Source organism: Lynx canadensis, chromosome E1 (assembly GCF_007474595.2).
Source record: "Lynx canadensis isolate LIC74 chromosome E1, mLynCan4.pri.v2, whole genome shotgun sequence".
NCBI lineage: Eukaryota > Metazoa > Chordata > Mammalia > Carnivora > Felidae > Lynx > Lynx canadensis.
The window spans coordinates 38,661,055-38,683,951 of NC_044316.2; the positions used below are offsets into that span (position 1 = coordinate 38,661,055).

At 59.7% G+C, this 22,897-nt stretch overlaps 1 protein-coding gene across 2 annotated transcripts; it reads left to right on the plus strand.

Annotated features, from left to right (window-relative positions):
* Nucleotides 1-14: 14 nt before the first annotated feature.
* Nucleotides 15-22,887, plus strand: RARA (retinoic acid receptor alpha). Of its 2 annotated transcripts, none has more exons than XM_030295212.1 (8): nucleotides 15-192; nucleotides 14,029-14,177; nucleotides 15,414-15,555; nucleotides 17,574-17,734; nucleotides 17,976-18,152; nucleotides 19,515-19,719; nucleotides 20,540-20,698; nucleotides 21,319-22,887. In XM_030295212.1, the coding sequence occupies exons 1-8, from the start codon at nucleotides 15-17 to the stop codon at nucleotides 21,534-21,536; spliced, it is 1,389 nt and encodes a 462-aa protein (XP_030151072.1). In that variant the 3' UTR covers nucleotides 21,537-22,887. The 2 variants fall into 2 exon arrangements, with proteins under 2 accessions (XP_030151072.1, XP_030151073.1); XM_030295213.1 differs by lacking the exon at nucleotides 15-192 and adding an exon at nucleotides 8,008-8,698 and having other exon boundaries at nucleotides 21,319-21,536.
* The last annotated feature ends 10 nt before the right edge of the window (nucleotides 22,888-22,897 follow it).

Here is a 22,897-nt window from a genome sequence, read left to right on the forward strand (position 1 = left end):
TGTGGCTGCTTGGCATGGCCAGCAACAGCAGCTCCTGCCCAACACCTGGGGGAGGGCACCTCAATGGGTACCCGGTGCCCCCCTACGCCTTCTTCTTCCCGCCAATGCTGGGTGGACTTTCTCCGCCAGGCGCCCTGACCACTCTCCAGCACCAGCTTCCAGTCAGCGGCTATAGCACACCATCCCCAGCCAGTAAGTGGGGTGGTGGGAGGCTTGGTGGGAGGGGGCTGTGGAGATCGGCAGGCCTCAGGGCTTGGCCTCCAGGCACATCTGTTCTGCGTGTCTTCTCTAGATGAGGGGGACCATCGTTGTGTGTGTGGGGGGGGGGGCGGGGGGGGGTGGCTCCAGGCTGGTAACAGTGGTTGTTTGATGTTGGGGGCAGCTGAGGGAGAGATGCAACCGTGCCGTTCCCCAGGGCTCCTGGCGCCCTCTCCTGTGCTGTGCTCTTGAGGGCCTTATAAATAGCTCCGAGGACTGGACATAGAGGCCGGAGGCGGGTAAACACACCTCTTGACATTTGGTGGAAATGGCAACTCTCCTGAGAGTGGCACCCCACCTCCGTCCCACCCCTCTGAGGAAAGAGCTTGAGGGCGCAGACTGCCCTGGAGGCTGACGAGCCCCCCCACCTCTCCCCTCCCTGCCAGCTCCGCCCACGGATGCCTGGTGGCCAGGGCCAGTGTCCCAGGAGGGGGCGCCCAGCCTGGACTCTGGCTGTGCACGCATGCATGGTCTTGGCAGGGCCTGTGTTTTCTCTGTGACTCCACCCTCTGCCACGGGGGTCGCCTGTTGGCTGGACAGGGGTCTCGGTACCCTTCCCCGGCTGGCCGAGCCAGGTAGTGGGAGGTGGCAGCAGCTATGGCCAGCTGGCGGAGTCCAGGCCTCGGGCCTGCCAGGCCGCTTACAGTAACTCTGGCCCCCAGGGCCCAGCTGGGCACCAGGCCAGGGCTCGGGGAGGAGGGAGCAGGGGCCTGGCCTGGGGCGGGAGGGGTTGGAAGCAGCAGAATGGGCCATGGACGGTTGGCTGGTCGGTCAGCTGCTGACCTGGGAAACGTGTCCCACCTCTCCTGGTGGGCGGGGACTGAACACCCTGCCCCGGGCACCCACTGCCCCTCCCACAGCCCCTGGCAGGCTGCCTGGCACCACTGCCCTGTGCGCCCGGCTGGGCTGGGTCAGTGCCCCCTTCTCAGTGTGGGGGCAGCACACTCTCGCCGGAGCCAGGGAGTCTCTTTGTCCCTGGGGCAGGCCCTGGCCGGGCGCCTCGCTGCCCGCACTGGCCGTCTGCCCACCGCCACCACCGCTTCCTGGACCTCCTCCTCTGGCTCCGCCACGGCCCCTCCCTCCCAGGCCCCACCGGCTGCTGGAGCAGGGGCTCCGTGTCTGTTCCTACAGGCTCCCCCTCTTTCTGGCCTGGGACCAGAGGGCAGGCAGATACTCCCTCAGTTTCCACTGCAATGCCATTCATTCTCTACCTTCTGTTTCCTCCCTCTCTTCTGTCCTCATACAGCAGTGGCGGGTGGCACAGTGACCCGGAGTTGGGGGAACTCCGAGTTTGGCCTAGTCTTCCAGTCCATGCTAGGTGGCCAGGGAGGCCAGTCTCTGGGTTCAGGGTTGCTGGGGAATGGAATTGGGGTTGTGGGCACGTCTGTGGTTCCTTTTGTCTACAGACACTGGAATTCGTATTCTTGGCTGGAGTAACTGGAGTGTCTCCTTCCTGCCAGGGTGGGATTTTTAGGGAGGGAGACGTGGGGGGCTTGCAACCTGGTACCTGTGGATAACTTGTCCTACCCCAGGTGATGGGAACAAAGCCCCAGACACTGCTCAGAGTTGGAGGTGGACTGGGTTCTTGCCCATCCTGTGTCAGACGAGCAAAGAGCAAATGCTATGTCCTCTGAATGTTGCAAGCTTCTTCCCCTTTCTTAGAGGTGGGTGGGGAGGGCTTCCGGGTCCCCCACTTCCCACCCTGGTAACATTCTCCCCCCCCCAGGGTGGGGTGCCCACATTTTGGGCAAGTGGAGCCTTCTCTGGCTTTCCCCACCCAGGTTAGGCAATGCTCCTTTCCTGCCCCCTCCCTCTGTGAGCCTGTGGGTTTCCCTACCCTTCCCCTCTTCCTAGTAAACAACAACTTCTCTTCCTACCTAGACCCCCAGCTTCTGAGCTTCTCCCTGCCATTCTCCTACTCTGGGACCAGGGGTGTAGCCATGGGCTTCAGGGAGCCAGGCATCTCCCCTCCTTCTGTGCAGGGCTGGGTGGCCTGGTGACCCAAGCTCCTCAGCCCTGGGTAGTGAAGCATGACAGATCAAAATTCATATGTGTTAGAGATGGAGGCAGCCTCATTTCTCTGCTCTCCCTGCCATGAGGCTGGTGCCAGGGGTCAGGCAGTTCCTAGGAGAGGTAGACATGGGTGGCCCCCATTCCTGCAGAGAGCAATGGTCACCTTTTTTTGTAGGAAGCCTCAAATGGGAGGCTCTTTACTCCCATTTCCCACCAACAAAGGTGTTTGCATAGTGCCCCTCCCTTTCCCATCCCTCTTCCCATGTAATGTGGAGGCCGGACCTTGGGTGTCTTGGGTGTATCCTTCAGAGACCCAGTGGCCTGTGGAATGACAGGTCTGGGTCACTGTTGGGGAAGGGGTATTTCTCTTACTCCGGTCAGGGAGTCAGAGTAAGAGGCCCCAGAGCTGGGACAGGATTCCCTTCCCACCTCCCTAGAGCCCCTGGGGCTTGATCTCTGAGGACTGGTATTTACTATGGAGGGTTGAGATTCTGTGTGCATTGTGGGGAGGGTCAGGGTTGTGTGTGTTTTAGGGGTGAGGGTGTCAAGGCTGAGTGTGTGTTGGGAAGGCTTGTGTGTATGGGGTGAGAAGGTCAGAGCTGAGCGTGTCTTGGGAGAATCAAATCCAGAGCTGGGGAGGGGGGGCGGTCAGTCTGTATGTGTGCTGGAGGAGGCGGTGACTTAGGGCATAGAGTGTTTAAAGGAGAGGTCTGAGGATTGTGCTGTGTGTCCCGGGAGGTCAGGGTCTCTTCTTATCGCCAGTTTAGGCTGGGGGTGGTGGTGTGGGGAGTGGGGAACACCAACCTGCCCGTTTTGTTGCTCACTGTAGGAATCCGTGTGGGCTACCTGCTGTAGTGGAGCCTGAGTTCTGGCTTTGCCACTTAACTACATGTGATAACCTCTCTGAGCACGTTTCCTGGTCTGTAAAACAGGGATATTACCAGAACCTCCCTCAAAGGCTGAGATTAGGCAAGATCACCGACGTAATGTTCTCAGCTCTGCGTCTGCTTGTGGCATCCTGTCGTCTGCATCCTTGCTGTCTCCTGCGTGGTACCGTTACCACGGTGAAAAGGGGACCCAGGTCCCTTCTAGGTGGAGGAGTTGGAGAGAACTGGATGCTGACATGTGTGGAGCACGTACTATGTGCCCCAGATTATCTCTATGGTGCTGGGAGAGGGTTATTATCCCCATTTGTATTTGAGGAACTGGTGTGGGTGGAGGTTAAGTGATTGGGTTAAGTGAGCGGTAAAGCTGACCTATTTTCCACCATCCAGATAGGCAGCTACAGGAGGGTATGGTGGTGGGCACTCCTGGGTTGGGGGAGCCTTTGGGGGGGAGGGGTCTGTCAGGGCCAATGATGAAACCTCCTCTCCTATGGCTGAGTCCCACTTCTGCCCAGGAACCTCCTGCTTTCCCCCAGTAGGGGGCGTCAGGGAAGGCAGCCAAGCCACACCCCCTCTTCTGTGTTTTGGATCCTGAAGGCTGGAGGCAAAGAGCCCTAAGAGGCCTGGGCCAGATCTCCATCCTGTCCTGGAAACTGTGGATACAATCTGTTCACACCCATCCCCACCCCCGAATCTGCCCGCTGCAGCCCAGGGGAGTTTGCAGAGCTCAGTAGGCAATCCTCCCGTCCCTCTCCAGACAGACATTGTAGGAACAGAGTGTAAAAGCCACAGTTGTTATTCTTATTTCGTGTCAATTTGTGGGGTGGGGGCAGGGAAGTTGGAAGCAATCAGTAGTGGAGCTAGAGATGGGAACCCCAAAAGACTGGCTCCAGACTTTTCCTTTCTGTCCACATATTCCTAGTGTGTGTGCCTGGAGACTGGGGAGACCAAGGAGGGAGTGAGCCCCTCTTCCTTTCTTCTGCCACTCCCTTCCTTTAGTCTCTTCCTCCCACCCTCCCTTCCGTCCACTCTTTCCCTGGACAATAAGAGAGACAGCCCAGGGAGAGAGGGTATTGCTAGCAGTGCCTTTCCAGAGGTCCAAAATGCAGAGTCAGCCAAAGATTGTTGGATGGGATTTTGAGTGAAGATGGGGCCCCTCACCTTTTATCTGGTAGCAGTGATAATGCATGAGCTCCCTCAGGCAGGACTCAGGGAAGGAAGCCTGTCTTCCTCTTGGGCTGGCAGGACCTGAGACATTGGGTCCACCCCATGCCAAGGGCCATGTGCCCACAGGGATGTGCCAGTGCAGGCTATGACTACCCTTTAGGGGGTAGCATCTGTAGAAAGAGGAAGTGTTTCCCTTCTCCAGATCACTTTGGGGCAGTGCCCACGTGGCCGCCTCCTCCTCCTCCTCCTCCTCCTCCTCCTCCTCCTCCTCCTCCTCTATGGAGTCAGGCACAGCCAGTGGAGCTGGGTGTCCCAGGGTAGACTGGTTAGATCAGCCCTGGCTAGATCAGATATAGAGGCTCTCCCCTCCCCATTTTGACTTCTGGGTTACTGAGAACCTCAAGCAGCCCACAGACCAAGGCACCATGGGCAGAAATCTTAAAAAAGACTGCTCTTCCTATGCAGCCTAGGGCAGGTCACCTATCCTCTCTCTGAGTCTGTATCCTCTTCAAAGCAAGACCCTTAATGCGTTCCTGGCTGGGTGAGTTGCTATGAGGCCACAGTGACCTGCTGACTGTTGAGCCTGGGTGAGCTTCAAGTATCTTGCAAGGGCAGTGATGATGAGGTGGGTGGAGTTGGGCCCTCGTCTTGGGGGATGACCACCCTATACTGGGACCCCATGTCTGGGTCCAGGCCTCATGATTTTCTGTTTGTGATCCCCTCCGGATGGGGTTGGGGACAGGAGGGGGCCTGGAACAAGTGGGGGCTAGTTCAGCTCAGCCCATACCTGCTGAGGGCCTGCTAAACACACAGTCCTGGAGGAGCTGTGGGGAATGTCACAGAGAAGCAGCAGAGGAGGCCTGGACCTCAGGCCTGCAGGTAGCTGTGGCTGGAGCCCTCCCTTGGCCACCAGAACCTTCCTTTTTCCCTCTTCTCCCTGTGCCTCAGGAAACTGTGTTCTTCTCTGACATGCCTCATGACCTTGCTGCTGCCCAGAACAGGTATCTCACCTGGACTTTTCCCTTTCTCCAGCTCCAGAAATCCTACCATCCTTTAAGGAACATCCTGAATCCAGAAACCCTCACATCCTCTTCCTAGAAACCTTCACAGATGTTTCCCATTCCACACTACACTCTCCCACCTTTGAATACCTGTGTGTCACTTTTTTCTCTTGTAACACTCATCCTTCTACCACGAAGTGACTTCTTCCTGCCTAGTTCCTGCCGTGAGCTGTAATCATTTGGGAGATCTTTTCCCAGTTACCAGGTCTTTGATGGCAGAGACAGTCTCAGATCCCTTAGTAGCTCGCAGCAGTGAACACAGAGCCTAGCACATAACTGATGCCCAGGAGCTATCTCGTTTGGGAGGAAAGATCCCAAAGGCTGTGGAAGCAGTCTGCCCTCTTCCCCGTCACTCAACCACTGCCAAGGCTTGCATATGTACCCCAGACCCCAGCATTCCACCTGCAGCCCAGACTTCACTTAGGTGGGACCTCACTTTGGAGCCCACAGCCACCTGTCCGCCAGACCAGTAGATGTCTGTACTTCGCAGTCTTGGGAACTTTGCTGTTGCAAAGCCACACACCAGAGTGCTCTTGGCTACCCTCCCCCTGTCCTTTTATGCTGCCTGGGCTGTTGTAGCAGCTACTAACCGGTCTCTCTTGCCCCCCTACAGTCCATTCTTCACACAGCTGCTAGAAAGATCTTACAACACTGTAAATCAGATCTTGCTTCTCCTCTGTTTGGGAAGCTTTCTGTGGCTTCTCCTGGCATTTAAGATAAAATCCAAAAGTCATACTGAAGCCAACAGGCCCACCTGGTCTGGCCTCCGCCCACCTCTCCAGCCTGGTCTTGTGGCTGTTTTCCTCTTGAATTTTACGCTGCCTCTACCCTAGTCCTCTGTCAGTACCTTGAATGAACTCACCAACATCTCTAACCCCAGGACCTTTGCACAGGCTCCTTCCTTTACTGGGACCGCATTCCTTCCTACTCTTTGCCTGACTAACTTACAAACTTCTACTTTCTCTAGGTCTCTGCCTTGAGGTCCTCCCTGACTCTTCAACCTAAATTAGGTACCTACAGTATTAATTCTCCTTCAAAGCATACTATAGTTGTTTCCAAATACCAATTATCTGTGTGCAATTACATATATATATATATATATATAATGTAATTATTTGCTTAATGGCTGTTGCTCCTTAAGATCTGCTAGAACAGACTCACCAGAGTATCTATATAGGAGGTGCTCAGAAAATACCTTTTCTTGAATCAGCCTGGCATGATGGGAATATGGGCTTTGGCAGCAGAAAGTTCAAATACTCTAGCTTTATTAGCAGTGTGAACTTGGGACAACCCACCTAGCCTTGCTGAGACCTCAGTTTCTTTATATGTAAAATAGGAATAATGCCCCCTTATCTCTTGGAGTTGCTGTGAGGATTTAATGACCAGATTAAGAACCTGACTTCTAGAAGAGTGTCCTTGGGAAGCATGTCAGTTCCCATCCTTTTTTAGAATGAGGGAGTTCTGCTGCAGGGTTAGTGGGAGTTAACAGGATACCCTCTCCTCTAGGGGCATCTCCCTCCTTCACGTACCTACCCAACCTAGACCTTTCTTCCACTGAAACTGGCATCCCGAAGGCTTCCGGGAGGAAGTGGTCAGCTGGAAGGCACCAGCCCCTCCTCTTATCTCTCCGGGGCTGGATTGCGCGGTGGGGGGGCCAATCCTGGTTCCGCCGCTGGGAGACACCTTGGGCGGGGCTTTGCTCGCCGGAAGCACGCAGAGCGTGGGGAGGAGAGCCCCTTCTGCAAGCGTTTATGCCAAAGCAGACGCGCTGCCGCGTCGGGTTCCGGCGGGCGGGCGGCCGGAGTCACACATGATGTCACAGACAATGACACAAGCCGGGTGTCTCATCCCGACACTACGCCTGAGCTGCACAATGTCACACCCGGGACACTCGGCACACGCTGCACGTTGCATTCGTGGCGCTAACACTTGGCCACGCGCGCCCTGGTCCCTCGCTTCCTGCGGCCACTCTCCGCGGCTCCAGGGACGCTGGCCTGGCCTGAGGGGGCCGGGGGCCGGTGGGCGAGCCCCGCGAGCGGGCTGGCAAGCGGGTGATGTCACGGGCAGCGGTGGGTGGGTCACCCGGAGGTGAGGCGCCGCCAGGCGAGTTCAGCGAGAGTTCAGCCGCATTACATTAGGCAAATGAGGCCCGGGCTGGGTGGGGGGTGTGTTAGGGGGAGGACACCGGGACCACCCCCTCCTCCCCGCCCCGTCACCTCTCCCCTTCCAGCGCCGGGCCGGGGACTGACCGAATCACTGGGAGGCCGGGAGCCGGAACTGGGATGGGGTAGACTCCCGCCCCTCTTCCGTTCCTGCCTCAGCGCCAGCCCCCACCTCTCCGCGTACCCTGCCTCCGTCCGTCCTCCGCGTACTCCTCTGTAGCCTTTCCCCATTCCGTCCCCGCTTCTCTCCTCCCCCTTCCCAGGCTCCCCCCACTCGCCCGCCACAGCCCGCCTCTCCCTGTCAATTCCCTGCGCTTCGCCCGCCGGACCCGCCGGGCAAGGGTTAAGTCAGGGGCGGTGCCTGGACGGGACGGGGCGGAGGAAAGGGGGTGGGATCGCCGGGGAGGGGGCGCGCAGGCTCCGGGCAGGGGGCAGCGGCGAGCACCTCCGAGACCGAGCGTCGGCCGGCGGCCCCGGGCCTGGCGGAGGTGGAGCCGCGCGGGGTCCCCACCCCCACCCGGAATCCTCGTCCCGGAGAAGCCCCGGGAGCCCCGGGGAGGAGGAAGTGCCCGGCGTCCCCCCGCCCCCACCCCCCGTGCCCCGCGCCGATCCCGCCCCCGGCCGGCGCACTTGGGGAGCCGCGGGACTCTGCCTAGGACAGCATGCGACTCGAGACGGGAGCCCCCTCGAGGTGGAGCCGCTGAGTTCCCGGGCCTCCGCCGGGCGTTCCCGGGGGGAGCCAAGGGACACCCCCCTTGGCCCCCGCACACAACTTCCCCGCTGTTCACCTGGGACTGGTGGAGCCGCCAGCCGACTTAGACGCAGGACTTCGGGCGACGGGCGGCCCCCGGCCCGGGTCGCCGGTCGGGGCGAGGGGGACGTGCCCCTCGCCCCCAGCTGCTCTCCGAGGATGGCGCCGCCGGCTGAGTGAGAGAGGCGACGCGCAGGACTTCCCCGCCCGGACCTCTTGTCTTCGCGGGGAAGATGTACGAGAGTGTGGAAGTGGGGGGGCTCACCCCCACCCCCAATCCCTTCCTGGTGGTGGATTTTTATAACCAGAACCGGGCCTGTTTGCTCCCGGAGAAAGGGCTCCCCGCCCCTGGTCCCTACTCCACCCCGCTCCGGACTCCGCTTTGGAATGGCTCAAACCACTGTAGGTACCGGCCTCCCCTCTCCTATTGTAGGAGCTGGGGCTGGGGGTGGGTGGTGGAGCTTCCACTCCCACTGGGGATGCGGGCCTGGGGCGCGGTCGGGGTCTTGTCTCTACTTTCCCGTCTCTATTGATGAAACTCGGGTGCCCTTGCTGGACAATTGGACCCTCCCAAGTAACCCCTGGGTGCTCTTTCTGTTACATTAGGGCTGAGGAACTTTAGAGGTTCCTCCCTTCGGGAAGCATTCGTTCATCTGTTCTGCTACTTCTTGCAGGGGAAGTGAAGCCCTTTGCCTCCACTTTGTATCTTCTTGCTAGGAATCCAGTAGCTTCACGGCGGAGTGGTCCTTTCTCCCACCCTGGAGGGTGGGGTAAAGGTCCTATCTGTGGGCTTATCTGCTCCAGGAGGAGGGGCCTCCTTCCCAGGTCCCACCCGTCAAAGCCTGGGGGAGAGCCCCCTCCTGTGCAACAGCTGCTGCCCCCAGCCCTTGCCCTTGTGTCATTAGAGTCCCTGTCCGGGGAGCGCTTAGTGTCTTTGGTGTTGGCAGTGGGGTGTGGCAGGAAGGGGCAACTTCACTGACACCCGTCTGCCATCCTAACCAACTCTTTACACTGGGGAGGGTACCTGTCCATATGAGGGTTGTCCTGTCCCTGGACACTTGGCTGGCATCTTTGAGGTTTCTGTCTCAGGAATGGCAGGGAGAGGCTGCTCTGGTGGAAAGAATCCCTCCCTACTAATCCTAAGCTGGTTTGTTTTCTGGGAATGAGTTTGTTTTTTGTGGGTCTGGGGCTGCTCTGGAAATGAGGGATGCATTCCCTGCCAACCCAGCTGTGTCCTTTTGTTACCCTGTTTTCGCTTAGGGATAGGAGCAGGGAACTGGGCTGACCCTAAGAGGGGTGCTGAACCCTGGAGCCCTGCAGCCAGCTCACCTTCCCGCTGTCCTCCGTCTGGGTTCGGGCTCTTCTGGAAGGGAGGGGCTCTGTGCACCCTCGAGAGCTAGCGCCTGGGGTGCACACCTGGGCGTGTTCCTACCCAGCTGTGAGGTAGTGTACCTGGGAGGGAGGGAGCCGGCGCTAGAGGGCTATTGTTACCTGGCTCGGGTTTCTTCCCTTTCCCAGCTCGGGGCTCAACTCTTCCCCGGAGCTTCTCCCACCCTCCCGACTGGCTGCCTCCCTGCTGCCTGCCTGGGAGGAGGGGTGGAGTGGGTCTCTAGGGGCCCAGCAGATTGGAGAAGGTTGAAGGGCAGCCCCCAGCCCCTTTGCTCTAGGAAGAGAGACCTGAAGTGAAGAGACACCCCACCTGTACCCTTCCCAGAGCCACCTCGCCTGCGGCTTTTCCTATTGTCCTGCCCCTTGACCTTTGCCTCTGGGGCTGAGTGGCTGGGAGGCTGCAGGCTGCCTACCCTGGGAGGGAGGGGGTGTGTGAGTGGGCCGACTTTGGCCAAAGGGGATTGGTAAGAGGTGCCACACTAAGACCCTTTTCCCCACTTTTCACAGCTGGAGGAAGGTGTTCCTCCGCAGTGGGATAATTGGGGCACGGCTGCTGTGGTCACCCCCTCCACCACCTTGGCCACCTGTGCCAGAAGACTAGGGGGAAGCTGGGATCAGAGACCTTGGGCTTCAACCCCATCTCTTCCTTTACCCCACGGGAGCAGCTCAGCTCTCCCTGGCCCCAAACTGGTTGGGGAGGAGGAGCATGGGGTCCCAACAGGCCTTGAGTTTGGTGAGGCTCGGGATAGGGAAGTGGAGAGCTGTTTCCCATACCCTGTCGGGTTAGGTAGAGCTAGAGATCTGGGTTTCCCTGTTCCCAAGGTCCCTTTGTAGGCGTGTGTATGCGTCCTCAGTGGGGGTACCAGTGGGCTCAGCCCCAAAGCTGTGGGCTGGGAGTTGTTCTGAGGCGCAGGAAAGACCTGAAGGCTTCCGATGGTGACTTGACCCTGCCGTACATGGGGTCACACCACTGTCTTGGGAGGAATCCCTTGGTGTGTGTGGAGGTCCTATGGTGACAAGAGCCCTCCAGCCTGCTCACTGCCTCCTGCTACCTGCACGCAAGGTGGGAAGAGGGCAGCCTGGCTGTGGAAGGAGATCTTTCAATCCCGCAGGGCCCTGTGGGGACCTCGCCTCCATCCCCAGAGACCCTACTGGGGGGAGGGGCACTGGAGGACAAGGGGTACACGGGATGCGGCTCCCCATCTGTCCCCCACCAATCTCACCGCTCACGCCTCCGCCCGCTCCCAGACGTCCAAGAATGTGAAGCACGTGGATGCCCGTGGTGGGGGGAGGGGGAGAGATGCTTATCGGGGTGCTGGGCTAGGGGCCTCCTTCCGCCCTACGCCCAGAGCCACCCCACCCTCCCCCGCGGGGAGGGAGGAGGGGGCAGTAGAGGGGGGCCCTGTGCCCCCTCCCCAGCCCTCCCCAGGGGCAGCGAGGGGAGCTGCGGAGGAGCGGGCGCCAGCTGGATTGGGAGGGGAGCCGCTGGCCAGGGGCCCGGCTGATTTCCTGCTGATCTCCTCCAGGAAACCAGCCCCTTGTGCGAGCCTGCGAACGGCTCTGGGGCGTGGGGAATCCGGAGCGCTGTGCCTCTGCCTCCTGGCCCCTGCCCGCCAAGGGTGGGGGAGGGGCACCTGGCAGTTCTGGCGGGAGGGGACGCCTGGCTTCCTGGGCCGGTTCCAGCCCTCCGAGGGGGCGCTCCCCTTCGGGGACTTGGAGCCGAGAAGGTGTGGTGCTCCTGCAGCCTTCTCCTTCAGGAAGAGGAGAGATTTGTGGGCTGGGGCCTCTTGGGAGGGAGGTGAGCAGGGAGGGGCCAGGCCCTGGCGGTCCTTCCCCCAAAGGGGTCCAGTGTGCAGACGTAAGGCTGACTCCTAACTCTTGCAGACGCCAGGAGGGTCCCAGAGTGCCGCCGCCCCCCCCCCCCCCCCCCCCCCCCCCCCCCCCCCGCCAGGCCCAGCTTCTCTAGGCTGTTGGCCAGAGGCCGGGAGGTGGAGACTGGGCCAGGGCTCTGGGTTCAAAGGGCATGGTGCAAAACCTCCAAAGTGTTACCTGGGTTACAGGTGGGGATGTGCAGGGGGTGGGGGTGCAGAGCATGCTAGAGCCTCAGAGGCAGCCAGCCACAGTGGGGTGGGCTGCAGGGAGGCCTCACCCAGCCCAGACTGTAGCTCCCACCAAGGCTCACCTCTCCCATCCTGCCAAAAAAGCGATTTTAAAAAGCACATGCTTTTAAGTTCTGTAAACATCCTCTGGACTTTGCCTTAGCTCCAAATTTCTATGGGCCTTTGCCCCTTTAGTCAGTCCCTGGCCTTAGAGCTGCTGTCTGTCCCTCATCACGGTATCCTGTGTGTCTCCCTATGCCCTCCCTTCCCTCTGCCCCACTCTGTACCCCAAAGCTCCATCTGTCCTTTCTTCTCCTCCTGTCTGGCCCATTTTAGAGGTGGGGCTTTGGGGAGGTGGGCCAGGGCAAAGGGTGGATGCGGAGGGGAGGGGAGGTTGGTGCCTTCATCCTCTGCTTATTGGAAAGCAAGCTGGGATTCTAGGCCATGGTCCCCCCCACACACCCCCTTGTCCTTGCCCCCCCCCCCCCCCACAACCAGTCTGGATTGTCTATTGTTACTCCTTTTACGTCTTGGAAAAAGTTAGCACAACAAAGAGCTTCTTTGTCACTCACCCCTCTGCCTCCTGGCCTCACCCAGGCCCCCCAACCCCACCCCCCCCAGCAGCTGTTCTCAGGCCTCTCGCCTGTCTGATTTGCTTGTCTGGCCTCTGAGAGGGTGAGGTGGGGGGAAAACCAGGCCAGGGCAGCTCAGTGTTGGGGTGAGAAGCAGAGAGCCAGGGGAGGTCAGTGAACAGGCTGTGGACTGGTGGGGGTATGGGCATCCACTATTCCTTTGCTGCAGGCTGGTCTCTGGGCAGGGACGGGGCACGGGACCATGGCAGTGGTGGTCAACCAGGCTGACCAGGGAAGTGGTGCCCAGGCCCTGCAAAGAGCCAGGAAAGCCCTGCCAAGGTTGTTGGCCTGGTTCCCTGTCATCAGCCGCCTGGCAGTCCCTGGTGTGTCTGCAGGTAAGGTGGGGGCGGTGGTCGTACGCAGCCAGCCCCCAGTGTCCGGCTACTGCTTTTCTCTGTGTCTGGACTTTGGGGTCATGTGATTCATGGCCATAAGGTGCTTGGGTCAGGAGCTGCCCTGAGCTCCTTTGAATTCCAGAACCTTGCATGCTGGAGTTTGGGAGGAGACTAGGTAGGATTCTGGGGTGTGGGAGGAGGCCGGGATCTACCTGCTCAGGGAGGCATCCTTGCCCCTCCTTGGCCCTGGACAAGTAGATGTGGCAAAGGCCTCTGGGGGATGCCGGGTGGCACCTTGGGAATCTGGGATTGCCTCGGGTCACAGTTCTCATCCAGCATGATACACCCCCAGCTGCTCAGGCTTTGGGCACAGACAGCCCCCACCTAACCCAGCTCTGTTCTGCCTGGAGTGATGGGCAGGGGGCCAGGCACTGGGGAGGATTTGGTAGTGGGGGCTGCCCCTGTTGGCTGGGTCACCCCCCCGGCTGCCCTCTTGGGGCTGAATAACCGGAGAGGAGGAGGGTAGTAACCCGGACATAGTATTGAGGGCAGACAGACAGAGCATTGATAAGAACAGATCCCCTTTTGTCATGCTGCTTCCCCCCTAGATAGGGGGCACCTAGAGCAGTGGGCTTCCGGGGTCCAGAGGGAGTCTTCTCCCTGCCTCCGGGGGTCCCCCTGCTTATCTCAGGGGAATCCCCACCTGCTCTGCTCCAACATTGGCAAATCTTCTTTCCACACCCTGCCTTGGGTCCCTGGCCAGGGGATTGTTTAGGTGGAGGAGGGGCTGTGGCTGCTGGCTGAGGGGTGGAGAGGGGGGAACGGAAGCAGAGGGGGTGGGGGAGTGGCCACTTTGAATATCCTGTTGACCCCAGTTTCCTCTGCCCCCAGCTTGTGTCCTCTTCCTTCCCTCCTCATCAGGCCTTAACTCCTTCTTAACTTGGGGGAGATGGGGCCAGGGTTTGAGAGCCAGGCTGACTCCTGTCCCCAACCCCCAAGTGTGGCTATGTCTACATACAAATCTGATGGTTTATCCTCTGATCTTTCTGGTTTTGAAAGGCGGGGTGCTGGGGGAGTAGGCAGGAGTGATGGGGTGCTGGAGGCTTCATTGGCAGCCTCATTCTCCACGTTTGGCTGTGAAGTCCCAGTTTTCCTGAGACTGTCCCTGCCTTAGAGAGCCCAGGGAGCAGTGGTGAGGGCTGGGAGAGGCAGGGTGGGTACGGTATTAGGGATGGTGACCTGGGTCTCTAACTGCTCCTCCCCTCTTCTCTCTCTAGCCATTGAGACCCAGAGCAGCAGTTCCGAAGAGATAGTGCCCAGTCCTCCCTCGCCACCCCCCCTCCCCCGCATCTACAAGCCTTGCTTTGTCTGTCAAGACAAATCCTCAGGCTACCACTATGGGGTCAGCGCCTGTGAGGGCTGCAAGGTGAGTTGAGGGGGTCACTGGGAAGGACAGTCCTGATTAGATAAATGGGATGTCCCCACTGCCTCGTCCTGGAGTATGCTGGGGGTGGGGGGCTGGGGGTGGGGGATGTCTCTGAAACTGCTGCCCTTGCTTCCTTCTGTGCAGAAGGTGGCAGATCCTTGGAGGAGAGGGAGACTGCATTAGAACCTTCCTGTAGATGATCAGGAACCCCCAAACCAGAGGTCCTCCCTCTGCCTTGTCTCCATCCTCTAGCTGCCAGGGTATGCACTCCCTTTGCTGCCACCCAGGTTGCCATAGTGAGCTGGCTGCCAACTGGGTCTTGGCTGGAAACCCAGGAGGCCTGCCCCCAGTGGCCCTTCCTGAACCTCACCATGGCAGCCTGGCGGGAGGCAGGTAAGAGCAGGCGCCCTGCCTTGGGTGCCCAGGCTGTGGGCTCCCCCGGGGTCTGACTGGATTTCCCCGTGCCCACGGTAGGCTCCAGAGTGCAGATGAGGCTGCCACCTTCCCAGCAGCTGTGGGTGTGGCTTCTTCCCCTCTCCCTTGTGCCTGCGCCTCTGTATTGGTTCCTTCCCCAGAGATTGGGGCTCAGAAGCTGCACGGCTTGAGGCTGCCCCTCGGCGTGGAGTGGCTATCCCCAGGGGCGGGGCGAAGACAAGGGCAAAGCACAAGGCTTCGGATGTGTGTGTCCGCCTGTCCTGTCTGATTGTTCCTAGTTTGTCCCTGGGTGCTTGTCTCTGGTCAGCCTGTGTGTGCAGCCTCTGACCAGCCCAGGTCTGCCTGTGACCATGGACATCTGCCTGGTCGGTGACCATGTGTCTCGCTGCCTTACTCCTGATCACGTGTGCATCTCCACCTCTCTGGCTAGCCTGCGTATGTCCCTCTATGGCCTCTTTCTCCTGTGCTCTGAGCCTGGGGCTGTGGATTCCAGAGCTCTGCTTCTCTCCCATCTAGTCCCCTCTGCCCCTTTTCTTGACTCACTAGCAGCCCTGAGATCCTTCTCCCTGGGAGGGAGAAAGCCAGGCATGTGGGTATAGGTTGTGGGAAGACCGCTGCCCACCTGCAGCGTTAAGGCGGGCACTGGGATTCTTCTGGGGGTGTCTTTGTGGGACTATTTTCTTCACCTCGTCGGGCTTAGGGCAGCAGCGGCGTGGCTCTCCACCCTCCAGGCCGAGGCTGCAGGCCCGCCGCGCTCCCACCTGGGTGCGGCTGACCTGACTCCTTTTCCTCCATACCCAGGGCTTCTTCCGACGCAGCATCCAGAAGAACATGGTGTACACGTGTCACCGGGACAAGAACTGCATCATCAACAAGGTGACCCGGAACCGCTGCCAGTACTGCCGGCTGCAGAAGTGCTTTGAAGTGGGCATGTCCAAGGAGTGTGAGTGCCACGGTGCCAGGAGCCGGCTCTGCATTAGGCAGGGCCCGACGTGCTCCTAAAAGGCCATGGGAGTCGGGGCGGGTGGATAACGTGTGTGTGGACCAGAGCGCGTGTGCCCGTGGTGCAGTGTGCGGGCTCATGGTTGAGGACGGTTTGTGTACAGCTGCAAGGACCTGTCCGTCTGTCTGCACCTCTAGCCCGCTGTGTGTCTGTGTGTGGGCAGCCATTCCGTTTGCATGCAACTGGCTGTGTGTGCTCGCACACGCGTGCATGTGTGTCTGCTTCCAGGCCCCGCTGCGCTTTGGGGCGGGGCTCAGGCACACCTGAGGCCCTCTGGATTGTGCACCTTAGGGGAGGGCTTGCACAGAGGGGTGCTGGCTGGTATTTGTGTGTTGTTGGGGGGGTGTGTGGCTGGCACAGGGATTTAAAAGCCATTGTCTGGTGAAGCCTGGGACCTAGAGTTGGAAGAGAGAACTGGGACTTCTCAGGTCCCAGAGGAATGGGGGTTTCCAGTTTGGGCTCAGCTGAGGCCTGATGGAGGGAGGGAAGGAGGGAGGGCTGGACAGGGAGACCCTCTTGTGTTGAATCATGGGTGTTGCCGTGGTGACCGGTGATTGATGATGTCAGAGATAAATGACGCTGACAGACGCCTCCTTGTCTGCGTGGCCGTTGCCATGGAGCCAGAGCCTTGGGGGATGGGGTGGGGGAGGGGGGCTGCGGGACCCCCTAGCCCTTTGTGGGGAGGGCAGTGGAAGAGGGAAGTGGGGAGGGAATGTGGGGGGGGACACAAGGAGCCCCAGAGAGGAGCAGAGGGGCCCTGCAGCAGCCTGCCACCTCCTGCCTTGGGAGGCAAGGGACGCGTGGTCTGGCACCCAGGAAGTGGTGGCTTTACGCTGTAGAGTGGGTGACAGCCCGGGACCCTTCCCTTCAGGGCCCAGCGCCGCCACCTCCCACTGCTTCTGCCGCCTTCCACTCCCAGGGCTTTTCAGCGCAGAAGGACCAGGGTGGGGACCCCCTCTCCCTCCCATCACCAACTCCCCCTTTCCCTCCCTCCTTCTCCTCTCCGGCTGCTCTGTGCCCCGGAGCTGAGCAGCTGCCATTTCAATAGAATTAAAGCTTCCGAATGATAAACGTCTTGTCACAGCTGCAATTTTCTCTTCCCAAATTATCCCCCCCCACTCTCCCTCTCCCTCTTCCCTCCTCTCCCTTGCACTTTATTGAATTTGCAGAATCGACATGAGTGATCTCCAAATTATGCCAGCTCCCCCCACCCCCACCCGCTGCCCCCTCCCTGGGCCCCCAACCCCCACCCCCCTCTCTTCCTCCAGCGTCAGCAGCCGCGCCACCACTGGCCCTGTGAGTGATTGTGTGTCTGGGATAATCGGCTGGTAACGACCCCATCGCTTCTTTAAAGCCGAGTGGTGTGTGCGGCTCAGCGCCCCTGGTGATTTGTCAGCTCCCCCGGCTAATGGGCCGAGAGATTCTCCCGCCGGGCCCCCACTTTCAGGCTGGGGAGCTGCTCGGAGCCAGTCCCTGGGACCCCCAGGGAGACTGCTGGCAGGGGGGCTGGGGGCCCATGGAGGCAGGAACCAGTCCTTCCTGGAAGCAGAGGGAGTAGGGGGCGGGGGAGGCAGAGCACGGAGCTGGGACCCTCTGCACACTTGCTTTCAGCCCTGGACACCTGCACACTTGGAGTGTGGGCTGGTGTGGCTGTGTAGGAGTACAGGGGACACAGGCTGGCCAAGGGGTGTGTGCGCTGTGGTCACGTGCTGGGGCAGGACTTGGCGTGTGGGTCAGGTGGGTGTGGAGGGGTGGGCCGTGTGCTGACACCTTACCTGCCTGTGCACTCGTATGTGCGCATTCACACATGCACTCCCGTGAGTGCGCTCCTGTGTGCCTGCGCCAGGCCTGGCTGGGTGACTTCCTTGGCAGCCAGTGGTTCTGTCTGGTGGGAGGAGCTCAGGCAGGAATGGGCCACTACCCGCACCTGCTGTAACCCCGGCCTCTGCCCTCCACAGCTGTGAGGAACGACAGAAACAAGAAGAAGAAGGAGGCGCCCAAGCCTGAGTGCTCGGAGAGCTACACGCTGACGCCCGAGGTTGGGGAGCTCATCGAGAAGGTGCGCAAAGCGCACCAGGAGACCTTCCCCGCCCTCTGCCAGCTGGGCAAATACACTACGGTATGGTTTCCCCCGGCCTGGCAGGGTGGGGTGCACCCAGTGCCATGGGGCCCATCTCGCCCCTCCTCACCCCTGCCTGGGCCTCCATGTCCTCCCTTCCCCTCTTCTCCTTCCTCCTGCTGCCTCCTGATTCCGGGGCTCTCAGGAAGTGAAGTGGGTGGAGGGCAGGCCTCTGGGGGCAGTGGAGCCAGGCTGAGAAGGGGTACATGAGAAGGCCCTCACTGTCCCCCGTCCCTCCCAGAACAACAGCTCAGAGCAACGTGTCTCTCTGGACATTGACCTCTGGGACAAGTTCAGTGAACTCTCCACCAAGTGCATCATTAAGACTGTGGAGTTCGCCAAGCAACTGCCCGGCTTTACCACCCTCACCATTGCCGACCAGATCACCCTCCTCAAGGCTGCCTGCCTGGACATCCTGGTGAGGGTCTGCACCCTGCCCACCCGGGCACTGCCCCCGAGTCCTTGGAGAAGGTCCTGCCACTCAAATAACCACCCTCCCAAACACACATCTGGAATCCATCTATCCAAATGCCCACCACCCGGTGTCCACCCTTCCTTTCCCCCATGTGTCCACCTGTCTACTTAGCCACTCAGCATCTGGATGTGCCATGCTTCACCGATTCACCTAGACACGCATCCATCCACGCCCACCTGATCTTTCCACTGAACCTTTCACCCCACCACCCATCTGCCCATGTCTTCAGTCTAATAAAGTTTCACGTAGGACCCTGTGTGGCCAGGCCCTGAGCTGGGTTTCACGAACAGAGGTGAACACAACACCAGCCCCTCTCTTGAGAACCTTCTGTGGGTGGAGGCAGCAGATATGTAAACAGAGGTTATAAAACCGTGCTGAGTGCTGGCTGGAGATGGGGGAGGGCTGTCCCTTCCCTTTTGGGAGAGAGAGTCAGGGCTGCCGGGCCCCAGGGAAGGCGTCCAGAGGAGGGGGCATCTTGGGGTTGTGTAGAAGGGGCATGTGAGAGGGCCCTAACTTAGGAGCAGGGTATGAAAGGCCCAAGAGGGTGTGAGACCAGCTGGGTTCAGGAGACTACAGGGCATTTGGTGGGGCAGAGGGTGACTAGGCTGGAGGCAGGATGTGTGTGATGGGGACTGTCAAAGCCAAGGCTGAAAGAATTCTCCTCCTTGTCATCCCTGATGGGCTCTGCTCACCTGTCCCCTCTTGGCCACTTCCAGGGTAGGGGAACCTGGGAGGTGACAAGGCTTACAGCTTCCTAGTGGGGGTGGGGCAGGAGGAGCAGAGTATGGCATCTCTGGGTAGTCTCCTGTCCCTGTGCCCCAGATTTAAGAGTTTCACATCTGGATCGGGGTTTGGAATGGTTGGAGCTGATACACATTTATGGAATTCTGTTGTGTACCCAGTCCCAGGATCTGTAGACATAAACCTGCTATGGTCCTTGCCTCCTGAAAATTCTAGTTTCCCTCTAAATTCTCTTGTGGATGGAGATCAGCTGATCTAGATCTGCACTGTCTGTTACAGTAGCTGCTTGCTGTGTGTGGCTCTTTAAATTTAATTAAAATTAAACTTCGTTCAGTTCTTCAGTCTCACTAACCACATTTCAAGTGCCCAATGGCTACATTGTAGGTGGTGGCTACTACTTGCACAGTGCAGACCTAGGCCATTTCCATCATTGCAGAAGATTCTAGAAGGTTCTGTCCGACAGACAGTTTCGCCACCTGCCAGGTGGTCCTGTGGGGGATGCTGGTACTGGAAGTGCTGGAAGGATGGGTCAAGTCCCTGAACCTGTGCATCCTCTGTACCCAGATCCTGCGGATCTGCACGCGGTACACGCCCGAGCAGGACACAATGACCTTCTCAGATGGGCTGACCCTGAACCGGACCCAGATGCACAATGCCGGCTTCGGCCCCCTCACGGATCTGGTCTTCGCATTTGCCAACCAGCTGCTTCCCCTGGAGATGGATGATGCTGAGACTGGTCTTCTCAGTGCCATCTGTCTTATCTGTGGAGGTGGGCAGGGGGCCTGGGACTGCGGGGGTCAGGCCCAGGGTGGGTGGTGGAGCAGCCCCCGGAGTCTCTTCCCAGGGAGAAGCCTAGGGCCAGATCAGAAAGGGACCTTGGCCTCTGTCAGGCCCCTCTCAGAGGGGCAGACTGAGAACCCAGAGGGGCAGGATTTGGTCTGCGGTCACACAAGCAAGGGAGTGGCAGTGGAGACCTGAACTCTGGTTCTCACTCTTAGGGGGCTTAAGAGTGAAGGCTTGAAGGTCAGACCACCCAGGTTCAAATCCTGGCCAGCTTGTGACCTTGAGCAGTTGCTGAATTTCACTGAGCCCCCGTTTCTTTAAAATGGGGCAGTAATGGTCTCCACCTCATAAAGTTGATGGGGGGATTAAGAGAGTAATAAATAAGGCGCAGTGTGACTACAGTAAGGCCCAGTAAATGTTGGCTGGTGTTATTATTTTATTGTTAAGAGTTTTGACATACTGTGCTGGTGTCCACAATGATGGGTGGGAGTGAGACCTACCTGGCCATCCTCCCTCTGCCTGAGGACGGCACCTCCCGTGTTCAGGGGACACATCCCTATAAATTGGGCTGTCAGAGGGGGCCCTGGACAAGCCCCACCCCAGTTCTTCTCGCATTTAAGAGCCTCTTGGAGCCTTTCTCACAGCCGCACAGGCTCCAGCCACTGCCCTTGTAGGGGAAGGTCCCAGGAGCAGAGACGCTTAGCCTGTGGCCCGGACAAGCGCGCCCTCCCGTGGCCAAGGCTGGGAGCGCGGCTGTGTTCCTTGCTTCTCCGGGGCAGCTGCTCAGGGGGCATCTGCTTCCTCAGACCGGCAGGACCTGGAGCAGCCAGACAGGGTGGACATGCTTCAGGAGCCGCTGCTGGAGGCGCTGAAGGTCTATGTGCGGAAACGGAGGCCCAGCCGCCCCCACATGTTCCCCAAGATGCTGATGAAGATCACGGACCTGCGAAGCATCAGTGCTAAGGGTGAGGCTCCCGCACCTGGAAGGATGCCCTGTGTGTCTGCCAGGGCTGGACCCCGACACCTGGCCCATGCCCAGAGTCCGGCCCCCCACGTGTGAGCCAACACGCCACGTCTTTGTGCCCAGGATGATGCCCCACTCCACTCACCTGGACTTCACCGTGCCCAGGTGACCTGCCTGTGAGCTCTAAGGTGGCAGCGTCACCTCTGCGTGGTGGTTGAGGGCATGGCTCTGCCTCCAGACCCTGTGGGTGTGTGTTCTTGAGCAGGTCACTTAATAGCTCTGAGCCTCAGTTTCCCTGGGGATAATGATGGCGTTTACAGAGTTGTTTTGAGGTGTCAGTAGGAGAATTCGTAACACACAGCACCTAGGAAGGGGCCCAGTGTCAACCCCAGGCAGTCTGACCCTGGAGCCTGAGTTTGGAAACACTGCTGCCCCTAGACCTGGGGGCTTAGGAGAGGTGGCTTATGTCAAAGAGCTGAGCCCTGAGTTCGGTCCACACTGGATGCTGATACTGGTAGTACCAGTCCTCCCACCCCTGCACCTTCCCTCCTGGAGCTTTGTGGGGCTGGGGACTGGGGGCCGGGGGCCGGGGTGCTGACCTCTGCTCCTCCTTTCCTGCAGGGGCTGAGCGGGTGATCACGCTGAAGATGGAGATCCCGGGCTCTATGCCACCTCTCATCCAGGAAATGCTAGAGAACTCCGAGGGCCTGGACACTCTGAGCGGACAGCCAGGGGGCGGGGGGCGGGATGGGGGCGGCCTGGCCCCCGCCCCCGGCAGCTGTAGCCCCAGCCTCAGCCCCAGCTCAAACAGAAGCAGCCCGGCCGCCCACTCCCCGTGACCACCCGTGCCCCGTGGACACAGCCCTCACCCCACGCCCTGGCTTTTCTCTGCCTTTCTACCAACATGCGACCCCCACCAGCCCTGCCCCCCACCTGTCCTCCCTTTCCTGGGGGACAGGAGGGAGGAGGCGGCGACTCTTCAGATGGAGGCCCAGGTGCAGATGGACTGCCTGCTCCTGCAGCCTGGGCTGATGTCAGGGGCAAGGTCATGAACTGAGTGAGGACCCCTGGTCCTGGGCCTCAGGATGGAGCCTGGGGGCCTGGTGTTCATCAAGACAGCCCTCTGCCCCCCTTGCCACATCTTCATCACCAGCAAACGCCAGGACCTGGCTCCCCCATACTCAGAACCCGCAAGCCATTGCCCCCCGGTCGGGAACCCCCCCCTGCCTAGGTTGGTGACAGAGGGGGTGGGCCAGGGGTGGGGGGTTCCCCCTGTACATACCCTGCCATACCAACCCCCAGGTATTAATTCTCGCTGGTTTTGTTTTTATTTTAATTTTTTTTGGTTTTGATTTTTTTAATAAGAATTTTCATTTTAAGCACATTTATACTGAAGGAATCTGTGCTGTGTATTGGGGGGAGCTGGATCCAGAGCTGGAGGGGGGTGGGTCCTGGGAGAGGGGAGCGGCTCAGAAGGGGCTCCCACTCTCTCTCCATGTCCCTGCACCCCCTAGCCCTCCTCCCCAGCCATTTTCTCCTCAGTTTTCTCTTTAAAACTGTGAAGTACTAACTTTCCAAGATCTGCCCTCCCCTTCTCCCTCTGCCTAACCACTGGGCGTGGACCGTTTCCGGCAGCCCCTAGAAGGAGGGGGCTCACCAGGAGAGACAGGGCAGGGGCAAAGCAAGGTGGGGGGGGGTCCTCAGAACATCCACGTGTGTGTGTCTCCGCCCTGTGGCCTTGGCAGAGCTGCCTCCCCATCAGGGCTCACATCATCGAAGCCCTCCAGCCCCCACTGCGAAGGGGCTGGCCGAGGGGTTCAAGCTGCCCCATCCCACAGCCTCACAGCCACCAGCACTGCCCACAGGGCCCCCAGACACACACACGTGTACACACACACACACACACGCACAGCGGATGGGCGGACAGACACACTTGGCCCGAGTTCCTCCGTTTCCCTGGCCTGCCCCACTCTCACCCATACCCGTGCCCCCTCCTTGCCCCGCAGGACGGGCCTACAGGGGGTCCCCTCCCCTCACCCCCTGCACCCCCCGGCTGGGGGAGCTGGCTCTGCCCTGCCCTCCTTGCCCCGGGGTTGGGGTCTCATCCCCCCAGAGCCCGCTGGTGCACCTGTTACTGTTGGACTTTCCACTGAGATCTACTGGATAAAGAATAAAGTTATATTTATTCTACACATGCCTC